Source organism: Bolinopsis microptera, chromosome 8 (genome assembly GCF_026151205.1).
Source record: "Bolinopsis microptera isolate Bmic1 chromosome 8, MBARI_Bmic_1.0, whole genome shotgun sequence".
Lineage (NCBI taxonomy): Eukaryota > Metazoa > Ctenophora > Tentaculata > Lobata > Bolinopsidae > Bolinopsis > Bolinopsis microptera.
In genome coordinates this window covers 1,370,279-1,384,798 of record NC_087079.1, presented here as the reverse complement: position 1 = coordinate 1,384,798, position 14,520 = coordinate 1,370,279, and the positions used below count along the sequence as shown (strand labels likewise).

At 36.1% G+C, this 14,520-nt stretch overlaps 4 protein-coding genes across 4 annotated transcripts in view; all 4 read right to left on the bottom strand.

Moving 5' to 3' along the window:
- Positions 1–14,520, bottom strand: part of LOC134819102 (uncharacterized) — an 82,844-nt gene that overhangs the window by 25,853 nt on the left and 42,471 nt on the right. The window lies entirely within an intron of this gene.
- LOC134819104 (syntaxin-18-like) overlaps positions 1–14,520 on the bottom strand; it is a 40,500-nt gene that overhangs the window by 20,176 nt on the left and 5,804 nt on the right. The window lies entirely within an intron of this gene.
- Positions 1,453–2,381, bottom strand: LOC134819106 (DNA-directed RNA polymerases I, II, and III subunit RPABC2-like). The gene is made up of 3 exons (XM_063828877.1): positions 2,147–2,381; positions 1,743–1,892; positions 1,453–1,618 (listed from the first exon to the last, which is right to left on the bottom strand). Exons 1-3 carry the CDS (start codon positions 2,267–2,269, stop codon positions 1,520–1,522), a joined length of 372 nt encoding a protein of 123 aa, XP_063684947.1. The 5' UTR covers positions 2,270–2,381; the 3' UTR covers positions 1,453–1,519.
- Positions 6,293–14,516, bottom strand: LOC134819846 (sca1 complex protein phr-like). The gene is made up of 12 exons (XM_063829996.1): positions 12,140–14,516; positions 11,907–12,037; positions 11,105–11,253; positions 10,698–10,866; positions 10,065–10,181; positions 9,881–9,902; positions 8,836–8,895; positions 8,225–8,355; positions 7,834–7,982; positions 7,539–7,698; positions 7,198–7,305; positions 6,293–7,071 (listed from the first exon to the last, which is right to left on the bottom strand). The coding sequence occupies exons 1-12, from the start codon at positions 12,195–12,197 to the stop codon at positions 7,039–7,041; spliced, it is 1,287 nt and encodes a 428-aa protein (XP_063686066.1). The 5' UTR covers positions 12,198–14,516; the 3' UTR covers positions 6,293–7,038.

Sequence of the window (14,520 nt, the reverse complement as noted above, 5' to 3'; positions counted from 1 at the left end):
TGCTACCTTGTTCATTATAAGCCGAAAATATTTGTTCGGTCAAATTTTTTCTGAAAACCGCTTTTCTCCACGTTTCATGCTACCCTGTTCATTATTTGCCAAAAATATTTTTTTCCCCTCGATACACAATTTTGGACTCGAGGTAATGCGATCTCGGAAGGCAGGCCTCCCCTTTGCAACACGAGCTCGGAATCGGGAGCTCTCGATACGGGATGTACGCATCGAAAATGACTCGGACCGAAAATTTTCTAAGTCAACATTTTTCAAAATTTTTCTGAAAACCACTTTTCTCCATATTGTTTCATGATAGTTGATACTCTGTTCATTATTGGCCGAAAATATCTTTTTTTTAAATAATTTTTCTCGAAATTCTAAATTTTTAGGTTTTCAATGGCATAAAATGGCATAAAATGGCATAAAATGGAGACTATTTCTATGGAGAAAACGGAAAAACCTATGAGTAATTCTCCATTTTCTCCATTTATGCCATTGGCCCCCCCCCCCCCCCCCCCCCCCCCCCCATAAAATTACAAAACCAACGGATTGACATAAATTTCATCGGCCTTTTAATCGATAAAACTAATCCAATAAACCTCAACAAAACATTACAAAAAAGTTGTGGGATTAATGTATTAAATAAACAATAAATTAATAAATATTTTTGTAATAATTAATTTCAAACTGACCCCTTCTTATTTTTGTCGAGCAGTGAAGGCATGTGCTGTCTGATGTAGGTGCATGTACAGATCATCAGACAAGCGACCACCAGCAAGCTCTGGAAACTGAATATAGCTGACTGAAATTGGATACTGAGGTTATTGAGGAGCCAGAACCTACGAGAAAATATACTTAATTTTATTAATTTATAAAGAAAATATATACTTTTTATTTGTACTACAAATTGAAAACTAATTGTCAGTAGATAATGAAAGCTTACCATATCGTGCTGTGATCTGTGTATCAATCCCTGGGATCCCTTCAACGAACACTTCTTGAAATTAAACCTACACTCAAAAATATTTGTTAAGGGGTCGTTCACATATTACGTGATCACTTTTAAAACCCCCTCCCCCTCCGTAATCCTTTTTACACATAGCTATTGTGTCAAAATTACACTAGCGTAATCGTTTGGAAACCCCCCTCCCCCTCGGCTGATTACATAATATGTGAACAACCCCTAAAATAATATATCAGAAATAATTTGAACCTGTAATCAATCTTGTCCAGCCAAAAGTGAAAAATGTTGGACAATCAGATAAAATATAATCTTTAGGCAGAATTTGACACCAAAAAAATAGAATAAACACTGTGGGATTTTAAAAGTCTGTAATAAAATTTTATTCAAATACAGTAATTAATAAATAAGTCACTTGAATGATCTAAAACTTCAGTGACATTCAGGAGTCACCATTTTGACAAGTTACGAGGAAAAAAGAACAGTTTAAAAATAAAAAAGAGCAAGAAATCAGAAAAGTCTTCTCCGTAGAACTCAGTGAGAAACAATACATTTGATTTTGTCTTAGTAGTCAATAATGAGCTCGTCAATACTCCAGTCCTCGAAACTGTTATCAGGTAAATACCGCCGGACGATCAGTGGAATTTTTCTCTCTTTCAATTCCTGTAATTAGTAATCTTTAACTCTTGCAGCTTCAACCCATTGGAAGATTATCAATATCGTGTCACAGAATAGATAATTTTCCTAAAATATCATGACTCATCTTTATCATCCCAACATAACCTACCTGTCTGGCAATCTCCAGCGGATCAGTCTGTCCCTTGAGCTCCACCATGATGGGCGCGTTCATGGATATCTGCAGTGCTCTGGTTCCCAGGATCCGGGCTCGTTCGTACTTTGTCATGTACGCTGTTGTGATACGCTTGTTGGGCTCCACCTGACGGGGGAGATTAAGATCACTTCTTCACTGTTTCTAGTTTAAATACACATTGAACCATTGTTGGAAACAAGGTGTAATTTGCTGTGCCCTCAATCGAACATTGAAAATCTGTCCATGCCTTGGCTTTTTTTAGTGCATATCGGCAAAATCAGTATGGTGAAAAATCATGAACACCATTCTAAAAACAAAATCAACATGCTTTACTGGAAAATCGATACTTCATATGGCTAAAGAACTAAAATCATATCCACCTGTTTTTCGGCAGCTTGAGCTTGGTCAGGATCTATTGTATCGAAAACAGGCTCAAAGTCATTATCTCCATCGTCTCCAATATCGTCGTTAGCAAAATCTGCCGGCTCATCATGATCTGCCATTGCTTGAATGATAAGCCAAATTTATAAATGTTCTGTTAATAATAGGCCAATTTGCACCGCCGAAATTAAAAGATAGTACACAACAGAGATTTGTCGGAAACGGCCATCCCTGATTAATGATAGTGTATTTCCGTCAAGTGCATTAATCATTATGGAACACGTCGCGTCATGCCACTCTTGTAAACTGTGAAACTTATTGAATAGTAATACCCCTTGATGGAGCAAGGGGTAGGGCATATCCAACATTATGTTCATAATTAACCAATGAATTAACACTAATTATGCATGAAACATTATAGTTAGGGACAATTAACATTAATACAGGACCGTCTGGGAAAAAATTTGCAACAAGCTGATTTTTACAGGAATGTGTTGTCCATAGTGTCAGGAACCACCCCAAAGAGTTTCCAATCTGGATCTGTTGAGCAAAAAAAGTTACAGCCAATTTTCTTCAGGCGCGTATGTCAGCCTGAGGACCGCACTTGAAAAACTCGTAACTATCGTAATAAAGACCCCCAGGAGCACCATAGGGAGTGCAAAATGACCGCAATAGTGACATTATGTGGGGCGAATCAGTGTTTTAGGGTCGTCAGATCTTTACTTATTCAGATAATTTCATTTTTATAGGCTAACGTCTCAAAAATTTACTAAAATTTTGAAATTTTACTTAAATTTGGAAATTTAGCAAAATTGTTGTACAATTAAAACATGGTCTAGTTATCAGTATTCAAATTCTAAAATTTACTTTCAATTGTCAATTGATCCTTATATTAGTATAGTAAATAATATACATATCACATCAAATTCTGTAAAAAAAGGTCCTGAATTATTAGCATGGTGTCTTTGATTGGCAACTATTAGGTCACTTCTGGCTATCCCATTTCCTCAGATTTGTTTGATTCTCCTGAATCGTCCTGTCTTTCGGGTGCATTAGTGCAACTTAATCCTTGACATTGGCCACATGCAGGTAGACATTTAAAGCCATACTTCCGGCAGGAACACCTTAAGTACTTACAAGGGTTCTCAACCTCCACAGAGCAATTGCAGCAAATGAGGTTGAGCATTCCTGCCGGGGCAATCGCAGCTTTAGTCGGGATTGGCCGGTAGTATCCTTCAGAACTCATCTCCCATCCATAATGTAGTGAATTTAGACTTGCAGTGTCGAGTGTCACCCAGTTATGGTACTGAAGATATGATCTTAATATATGCTCAGTTGCAGAGGATGTAGACGGTGGTAGCCTTGATGGGTTGAGTTTTTTTTGTTGCTATCATTCTACTGTAGCTGAGACATCTGAAAGTTTCAAGTGCCTTGATTTTATCTCCATAGATATGTTGAAACAAGGAGAGGCCAGCTTCAATTACTTCATTTGTTGAAACTCTCACAGAGAGTAATGATGCTAATGACCCTCCTCATGAAAAGAAACTGCCTTTTTCAATATCTTCACCTTACCAAAGCCATGTATACTGCTGACCGTGTCACATCCTGAGAAACTTTTGTTGTTGTTCTTTTATTGGATAAGTCTGCAATAGCTTCATCGACACTCTCGTTTATCAACGCCATTTGATTGAGGGTTGCAGTCCATAACTTATGGGCAGATTCATGAGTTCGCATTCTCCCTCCAGACAAACCCCCTGATGACTTTGCAGCCTTCATTAGTCGCTGTTCGATCGACAGGTCTGTCCACACACCAGACCACTCGTGTTCATTATATCGAACTGTGTGCAGACCTACGACCTTGAACGTTTTGACTAGTGCCCCATACTGAATCTCAAGTACGGTAATCTGCTCAAGATACAGCCGTAGAGCTTTGGAGTACTGACCTCGACCTGCTTCGCATCTGAACGAGAGTCTACACTGGAGGAAAGCTTCCAATATGAGCTCACAGCAATGCCGATGAGTCTTTTAAACAATGAGCAGATGTTGAGAAAGGCAAACAAGGCAGCCCTTGGGCAATACCTCAAGAATGTTGTTGATTGTACTGTGACATTTAGCAACCCATCCTCCCCATTAATAATTGATGGTGGATGGCTACTCTATCAAGTTACCTCGTTCACAGGCTTTGAAACATACGGCGACATAGCTAATGAATACCTTAAGCTAGTTCCGAAATCCGAACAGCGGAAAGTGATTGTTGTGTTTGATGGCTATGCCCGATCAACAAAAGATCATGAGCATCAGCGAAGAATCAAGGCATACTGCTATACTGCTCTGATATAGCTATTAAAAGTACTACTGTGTGCACAGTTCCGATGAAAAAACTGTTCAGCAACTCAAAGAACAAGCATGAGCTTATAAAGCTTCTGTCGAACGTTTTTACAGAACATGGAATTGAAGTACATGTAGCTACTGATGATGCTGATACCATGGTAGCTAGTAAAGCTTTAAACTTGTCCTTCTACGAAGATGTTGAGGTAAAAGCAGAGGATACTGATATACTTTGCCTCGTTATTCATCATTTTACTGAGAATCACAATGAAATTGTGATGACGACCAGAAACGGCTCACACTCGATCAGTAAAATAGTAAATGCTCTTGATGCCAACATAAAACGCATATTACTGTTTGTTCACAGTTTCTCAGGATGTGACACGGTCAGCAGTATACATGGCTTTGGTAAGGTGAAGATATTGAAAAAGGCAGTTTCTTTTCATGAGGAGGGTCATTTAGCATCATTACTCTCTGTGAGAGTTTCAACAAATGAAGTAATTGAAGCTGGCCTCTCCTTGTTTCAACATATCTATGGAGATAAAATCAAGGCACTTGAAACTTTCAGATGTCTCAGCTACAGTAGAATGATAGCAACAAAAAAAAAACTCAACCCATCAAGGCTACCACCGTCTACATCCTCTGCAACTGAGCATATATTAAGATCATATCTTAAGTACCATAACTGGGTGACACTCGACACTGCAAGTCTAAATTCACTACATTATGGATGGGAGATGAGTTCTGAAGGATACTACCGGCCAATCCCGACTAAAGCTGCGATTGCCCCGGCAGGGATGCTCAACCTCATTTGCTGCAATTGCTCTGTGGAGGTTGAGAACCCTTGTAAGTACTTAAGGTGTTCCTGCCGGAAGTATGGCTTTAAATGTCTACCTGCATGTGGCCAATGTCAAGGATTAAGTTGCACTAATGCACCCGAAAGACAGGACGATTCAGGAGAATCAAACAAATCTGAGGAAATAGGATAGCCAGAAGTGACCTAATAGTTGCCAATCAAAGACACCATGCTAATAATTCAGGACCTTTTTTTACAGAATTTGATGTGATATGTATATTATTTACTATACTAATATAAGGATCAATTGACAATTGAAAGTAAATTTTAGAATTTGAATATTGATAACTAGACCATGTTTTAATTGTACAACAATTTTGCTAAATTTCCAAATTTAAGTAAAATTTCAAAATTTTAGTAAATTTTTGAGACGTTAGCCTATAAAAATGAAATTATCTCAATAAGTAAAGATCTGACGACCCTAAAACACTGATTCGCCCCATATAATGTCACTATTGCGGTCATTTTGCACTCCCTATGGTGCTCCTGGGGATCTTTATTACGATAGTTACGAGTTTTTCAAGTGCGGTCCTCAGGCTGACATACGCGCCTGAAGAAAATTGGCTGTAACTTTTTTTGCTCAACAGATCCAGATTGGAAACTCTTTGGGGTGGTTCCTGACACTATGGACAACACATTCCTGTAAAAATCAGCTTGTTGCAAATTTTTTCCCAGACATTTTGCATTATTCCCTAACTATTAAGAAAGTACACGACTACAACTACACGAATACAACACAAGGCGCGCAATCACGTGATATTTTGGAATGGATTTAGGGTCCTTTCATAACGATCAACTTGCACGCGCGCTCCCTAAACAACATTTTGGATAGTTCTTAGTGACCATATTGCCACGAAGTTGTTTTTTCTCATGAGAAACACCAGGGGTAGTATAGTATAGTATTAAGTAAAGTAGGGTGTGTTAAACTTGTCACTTGATTGAGATCAGTAAAACAAAAAAGTGAAAATATATGTACAAAACAAATTATAACTGAGATATCATACAATTCTAATATCACATAATTCTTAATTCTTCAACTTCAATAAGTAGCTCTATAGATAGATGTTAATTGTAAGGCATTCTGTTTTGAACGGAGTGCTGGGTTAGTTAAACAACACAATCAAAAATACATTTATCTGCAGAACAAACAATCGATTCGCTCTACTTTAAATTGAAACGTAAGCATTTTAGTCTGATTTGAAATAACAATGGTCATGGTTCATGCAATGGAAGTATACATATCAGAGATAATTCTCAGAGCATAATACCTTAGGTTACATAATTATAAATTAAGGTGGGCTAAATTTGGCGGATTTTGGGGAAAATCTGTAATATTTTAGTAGTATCGGGAAATTTCATAATCTATTGCATTCAACAATGCAATTTTTCGAGTTATCTCAGTCGAATATAATATATTTAAAGAGTAATGTAACCCAAGGTATTACAACGTTTACACATTACCACGTGCACCGCGTACACATTATCTTGAGCAGCTCATCAATATTGCACTGTCCAACTATCAAAACTACCCCAAAAACGTTAAAAAACTATTACACGTATACACAGTCATACAAACTACCAATCTAATTCGTGTTCCAATAAATCCAATAAAGTTCAATAAAAGATCTGTTAAAACGAAACTGATTGAGGCTACATGAGTGAAGGCGATGCACTAAACAGACTTACCGGAGTCCGTACTGAAGAGTACTAACAGCATCCATAACTAGACCCAGCATTCACCTGAGGTAACATGTTCATCAGCTCACTAACATCAAATTGTACCAGTTATGTCAAATTGTAGGGGAGAACTCTGGCAATATAAATCTCAATATGAAATACAACTCCTGTTACTAAAAATAGATTTACCTGTGAAGAACCCCCGGTCCCAAGTTTAATGTTACCATCTCCACCTTGGATGAGAGGTTCTCCCCCCTCGTGTTGTCTCTTCAGTGTCCTGGCGATCAACTCAAACACCTGCAAGATAGATTAGTTATCATTAAGTTATCATTAAGTTATCATTAAGTTATCAATAAGTTATCATTAAGTTATCATTAAGTTATCAATAAGTTATCATTAAGTTATCAGTGTCTTTGAAAGATTGTAATGAGAATTCACCAAGATCCAATTTCAAGATATGTGCGGCTAAAATAAACACTAAATATCCGTCCATCTCAGTTTACATAAGATTAGAACACAAAGACAGAAACCTCGTTAACATTAGTTGACTCCTTGGCACTGGTCTCCAGGAAGGTCAACATTCCATGAATATCTGACATAGTTTGAGCGTCCTCTGTCGTTACCTCTCGCAATGGTTCCAAGTCTTGTTTGTTGCCTATCAGCACTTTACAGATGTCTTTTGATGTGTACCTGTGCGTTTAAATAATAACTTTAGTGAGAGGAACTAGTGACACAGATAAATTAGTAATAAACATTAATTAGTGATAATCTAAAGCGATACTCTGTGATATCTTAAAAAGAGAGAACTAATCCTAATGAATTTACCTCTGAACATCCTCTAGCCAGTTTTTAACGTTTCTAAAAGTCTCTTTGTTGGTTATATCATAAGCTATGATAACGCCCTGAGCGCTCCTGTAGTAACTCTGAGTGATGGTTCTGAATCTCTCCTGTCCGGCTGTGTCCCATACTTGTAGCTGAAATAATGGTAAATCAGGAAATAATAATAATAAATTGAATAACACCATTATTAAGATTAAACTTAAACTCAGAGGTGTGTAATCCAAACATCCCAGAAATGTACTTGAATGGTAGGTAACGACTGGAAAGCAAAAGTAGAATCAAACTTTCAATCACGAAGTTTGCGCAGCTGATGTTGTTTTATCTACACTTTGTGACCAAACATGCTTCAAAATCTCAAGTTTCTTGGTATTAGTACCTTAACTCGTTTGCCATCGATTTCCAGGGTTTTCATAGAGAAGTCTACCCCGATAGTGCTGCCCAGTCGCTCAGTGAAGGACCCGGTCTTGAAACGTTGTACCACACATGTCTTACCAACATTAGCGTCACCTGCAAGTGTTCACGTATTAGCTAATTAGCTAATTAATTAGCTAATTCGTATATTTACCATTTTACCTGCCTATTATTCAATACTTATTATATAAATGATGTATTTTTAAACAAGTGGCTCAGTGGCTGTGATAAACTAATGATAATATTATAAAAGCAGTCAAATACAACGATATGTCAGAAGAGTTGAGTATCTCATCACAGCTAACTGTCTACATAATAATATCACTACATTTTATATTTCATTTATATCCTAGTGAGTACTGATATATATATATATAGCATAGTACAATGTGGAATGTGGTGTCTAATTTTATGAGTGTGGACATAGCAAATATTTGGTTAAGACTCTAATGTTTTCCTTGCTTGACATTTTCAAGTTTTCGAATTAAAGCAGAATTAAAACATCTGATATTTTATTGAATATTATATTATTGTAGGAATTATTGGAATGATAAAATCAAATAAATCCCCACTTACCAATCAATACAATTTTAAACAGGAAATCAAAGTTTTCGTCAGGCCTGGATCCGGCCATTCCTATAGGGATAAAATTCGGTCAAATCGTTTAGATATGAAAGATTAAATATTTGATTTCATAATCTTCCTAAAGTTTTCTTCTGTATGCGTAGCCTTTTGACCGATTTGAAAAACCTTTGGAAGGACACACATTATACCCCCTTATACTTAACCCCCTTGATCAAACATTCAAAATACAGATGCTCGTGAATTCAATAGAGAAATTCCAGGAAAACGTAAAACAGAATTAAAATTTAAAACATGAACATCGAAATAAAGAAACTTTCAATGAACTTACGCATACGTTGTTAAACTTTTTAACATAAAATATAAACAATGAACAGCAAAATATAAACACTAAAAAATGTCCTAGCAGTGTCTAGGTCAAACAATTCGTTATACCGATTCAAAATAAATATCGTTTAAACTCGATGATGGTTAAACTCGATTTGAACCGCTCTGTTCCGACCACGACAGCAGAACCAAGACATTTCTGGACCATTCCGATACTAGAAACACACATGCGTTTAGTAAAACAATGGTGATGAAATGCTCCCAACTTTAACGGTGAAGCTCCCACCAATTGAGCGGAAACACACATGCGTTTAGTAAAACAATGGTGATGAAATGCTCTCAACTTTAACGGTGAAACCAATTGAGCGGACTCGTTTTCTCTAAAAACTATGGTAAGTAACGAACAAAAGAGAGAAGGGTCGTCTCATCGAATTGCTAAATCAAAGAAAGAATTTGCAATTTGTAATTGAAACGGCATTGATACAGATCCCTTAACGGGGGGAGGCGATGCACTTACCAGAATCTTCAATACCCACAGTATTGGTCGCACATAAATAATAAGCTGATGCTCAAATCACATGACATTATAAAAAGCTAAAACCGATATATTCTAATCTTTAAAAGGCATGATTGTCATACTGTGAAAATGTTCATGTGACTTGTGACACCAAGCAGCTACTATCTATGAGCCACCCCTCGAGTCAGTAACAACCGCACCCGCTACCAGAACCACCCTGTGGTAAAATCAGATCAGAAACTTCAAACATACCTGCTGTTTCAACAAAATCGTAGCTGTAGTAAGTAACATTACGAATCATGCTGTAAAGTAAACGTGAAATTCCGAACAGTATAAACCTTAAAATTATCCTAATAAATAAATCTCATGTTCTAGTTACCTGTGAAGATACTGTTGAGGCTTCGAGTTTAATGTTCTGATCTCCTCCATAAATCCCCGTGAAAACTCCCTCACTTTCTTTCTGGTTTTTAAGTGTCCTGGCGATCAACTCAAACACCTGTAAACATTTTGTGAGTAAAAGTTGTTGATATTATTTCATGTGGTGAACTGTACCACTTTATTAGAATAAATAACGTTTTATTTTCGTTCACAATTTTCGCTATTGCACCTCTAAATGTCCAATATAGCAACTTTTTAAATGATTTTATTTTTTAATGATTTTATGATACCCCATTATCACGATAATCGGAACATTAGATCTGTTTTGTTATAATTTATTTTTAGATTAGATCTATTTTATAAATTGAAATCAATGACTCATCACACGTTTGACAGTGTAATTTATTACAGCAATAAATCTGACATTTATTAACACAAGAGTCAGGGCATCTTCTGATATTGAAACATTACATGTACCTTACACATCAAACTAATGAAACATGGTTGATTATGTTGAATATTGATTATGTATCACATTTTTATCACTTTCAGAGAGTTCGATGCATGGCTTATAATGAAAACATTAAAGATGACCTTCATCTTGACACTTATTAGCTATTACGATGTCAGAAACCTCGTTTATATTTTCAGATTCCATTGCACTGGTTTCAAAGAACGCACACATTCCTTTCGTTTTCACCGTAATATCTGCGTCGTCGGAACACACTTTTCTCGACAAATTCTCTAGATCTTTCTTATTGCCAATCAAAACCTTCGTCGTCTTTTCATAATCATTTATGTTTCTACAGTTCAGGAAATGCACTAATTTCAAATATGATTTTTTTAAAGTGAACAGAGTTTCTAAATTAATTGGATCTTATCACTTATGCCACGCGTCAACTGTCAAGTGGACCTTAAGCTACTTTAAAATATGTACAAGAAGTACGTCAAGCTAACGTCCAGAGTCCATCGACACATCACCTAACAATGAACTTAAAAGAATATACTGTACCTTAATATCTAAATTATGTACAAACTTACTTTTTAGCTGTCTCGTGCCAGTAATTAATGTTCCTGAATGAGTCCATAGAAGTTATATCGTATGTAAAAATAACTGCGTCAGTACGTCTAAAGTGACTAGTGGTTAACGTCCTGAACTTTTCCTGTCCTGCTGTGTCCCATATATCCAACTGAAGGTATTCATTAAAGTGAAAGAGAAAGTGAAACAATTACAATGAGAAACTTGTGAAATGTACAGAGAAGCCAAGTGACTTGATCTTAAAATGTATTGAAGTATTCAAATGATTTATCGCAATGATTAATTCCCAATGGGAATCAATGAGTTAAATTAACAGCTTGGAGTATTATCAAAAACTCAGATGAGTGTCAGTAAGATTCCCGCAAGAGAGCAATATGTACCGTATAATATGTATAATATGTATAATATGCATAATATGCATAATATGTACCGTATAATATGTATAATATGCATAATATGTATAATATGTATAATATGTATAATATGTATAATATGTATAATATGTATAATATGCATAATATGTATAATATGTATAATATGTATAACCTGTATAATATGTATAATATGTATAATATGTATAATATGTATAATATGTATAATATGTATAATATGTATAATATGTATAATATGTATAATATGTATAATATGTATAATATGTATAATATGTATAATATGTATAATATGCATAATATGTATAATATGCATAATATGCGTAATATGTATAATATGTATATGCATAATATGCATAATATGTATAATATGTATAAATAATGTATGTATAATATAAATATGTATAATATGTACCGCTATTTGTTTTCCATCTATCTGGAGAGTTTTACTGTGCTTAGCATCTTCAAAAGTGCTGCCTCTCCGACGAGCAAAAGAACCGGTTATAAAACGACGAAGCACACTGGTCTTACCAACTCCTGCATCACCTGAAAAATTTCAACTTTCCAACATTTCAACATTTCAACATATCTCGAAATATGATTCAACGATTAAATAAGTTTAATAAAAAAACTGAAAAAGAAACCTACCAACGAGAACAACTTTAAACTCGAAATCGAAACCAACTTCCGACTTGGAGTCAGTCATTCCAGTGTAACTGTAAACTGCTAAATTATAATTAATTAATGTACAACTTAGTGATTTATAATATTAAGTTATTTACTATACACTTAATAAGTATAATTTCACTCTTACTAGGCGAAAACATAGTCTTATGACAAATTTAAATTTATAGCCTTCATGTACATATTTTTATCAATAACAAAGGCTGATGAAATAAATTACCACGCTATGAATTGTTATTATTTAGCCTGTCCAGTAGTTACTAGATAATATGTCATTTAAATAGTAAAATAATGGATGCGTAAATTATATACAAATAAATAAATATAACTTAAAAATAAACAAGTCATCAAACGTTAACGATAGCCACTAGCCAGGCAGTCTAAATCATAATTGTTCCTTCAAACATGGACACAAATTCAAATATAAATATTGCAACCGGTATCAGAAGTAATTCACATTAAGTCTAAAATATGAGAAAAACTTATATAATAAAGATATTTATTAGCCTCAGGCCACAGGTGCAGACTTAAAAATAAACTCTGGAACGAATTTCAGTACTATACCAATCATTTTAAAATGTGTTCTTGGGATCAGATAAAGAATCAGGAGGCTTCAATACTTGAAACAGTCCCGACATGTAATTGACACATAAACTTTTGTTCGTGGAGTCAAATTTTTGTAATTCCACGTGAGTCACTGAAGTTAACGCCTTTTTAGAAAATTCTGGAACAGAAGATAACTTTGGTGGGGATGTGGAAGATAGCTTTATTGGAAGGCTGAACTCAAAATGGTTTATAAAATCTTGATCATCTTTAAATTCCTTGGAAACATCAACATTGATCTTTGCAGTAGCAGCCGTATTCAAGTAGAGGAAATTGCCAGATTTAAGACATCTCTCCTTGGAATGTGGCAAAATCCACAGATTTGAAACTCTAAACAAAGCAACCATTCCCAACTGGAACCCAATAGCCAGAGTGGAGGTTGCATCACAGAAATCAAAACATCGCGGTGAGATACCACTAAGGTCATTACAAAATATCCGCGGAAGAGTAATATTCAAAACTTTTTGGGAAGGATTGTGCAATGGAGCTGTTGGTAATTGCCATAAGCTTGTATTTGCATGAACTCTATTTGAACTGATCTCTCTCACCGGCATCATAGAAAGAACCAGAACGCTGCTCCAAAAAGCACACCAATGACTCTGAGACGGAAGCAAGAGCTGTTTCTGGGGTCTGGTCTGTGAGTACAAGCAGTATCGTAAATTCTTCAGATCCCAGAACTTTACTCGAGAATCTTGTGCAATTGTACAAAATAGGTTCTGTGTCTGTGGGAATACTGATATATCAGATATAGGGTGTCCGTAGTGCGCCCAAACCTTCTGACTCGGTAACAATGCAGTGACCCCCTCGTCAGTATGTTTACCTATAGTCCATATCACGATATACCCATTATTTAACCCACCTAATAGGTGGACCTTGTCATTAAACAAAGACCAATTAAGTTTAGCAACTTGAAGATTATCATGACAGGTTCCTATTTTTAGCAGGAGGGACGGCTCTTCTGCTCGGAAATGTAATGCTGAGCCGTCTGGTTTTTTAGTGGGTAGACTAAACATTCTGACACAGTTTTGACAACTTATGCAAAGGGTAAAATTTGAAGAATCCTCAGTCCTGTATGGATACACTACTAGGTCATAGAAAACAGGAACTTTTAGTGAGTATAAAAATGTGAGCTGTCCGTCTTCATAGCTCCACAACTGAATAGAGTCAATAATTGGAGATTTGTAAGTCACTATGTGCGAGGAATTGCAAACAGCTAGACAAACAAACGTGCTGTTTGGAATCCATCTTGCTAAGACTGCGGTACCTCCAGCATAGCCGATACTGATATTCTCTGAATCAATACTGGAAAACGCAGATAATTGCTCCCCGTTAACTGATATATTTATTTGCTCATCATATTCAACAGGTTCCAAGCTTACTGGTTCCAAAAAGGACATTTTACCACCATAAACCACCATGTTATCCTTCCTGATGTCCCTGATTGCAGCGGCAGTATCCCAGATGGACCTCCGGCGGTGAGGGGAATTGAAAACAGTCTCCCCTTCATCAGAGAGCTCCTCGTCAGCACTTGCTCCTCCGTCCTCGTTACTCTCAGCTACCTCAATCTCATTATCACTGGAGGATTCAGATGAGATCTGATCTCCTACAAACCCATCACTGTCATCACTGTCTTCTTCTTTTCCTCCTCCAGATTGGAATACCACGTACTTTTTGAGGGAGTTGCCTGCTCGTTGCGCACTTTTCCGGCGAGGTAAGCTTACTTCGCCAGACATTCTACTGAC

Excerpts from the sequence above, each read along its gene's own strand:
- LOC134819846 (XM_063829996.1), bottom strand. The coding sequence starts at position 12,197 with ATGACTGACTCCAAGTCGGAAGTTGGTTTCGATTTCGAGTTTAAAGTT. Across the intron at positions 12,038-12,139 it reads GTTTAAAGTTGTTCTCGTTG|GTGATGCAGGAGTTGGTAAG; the intron begins GTAGGTTTCTTT and ends GAAATTTTTCAG. Across the intron at positions 7,306-7,538 it reads AGTCAACTAATGTTAACGAG|GTGTTTGAGTTGATCGCCAG; the intron begins GTTTCTGTCTTT and ends TCTATCTTGCAG.
- LOC134819106 (XM_063828877.1), bottom strand. The coding sequence starts at position 2,269 with ATGGCAGATCATGATGAGCCGGCAGATTTTGCTAACGACGATATTGGA. Across the intron at positions 1,893-2,146 it reads CTCAAGCTGCCGAAAAACAG|GTGGAGCCCAACAAGCGTAT; the intron begins GTGGATATGATT and ends CTCCCCCGTCAG. Across the intron at positions 1,619-1,742 it reads CGCTGGAGATTGCCAGACAG|GAATTGAAAGAGAGAAAAAT; the intron begins GTAGGTTATGTT and ends TACTAATTACAG.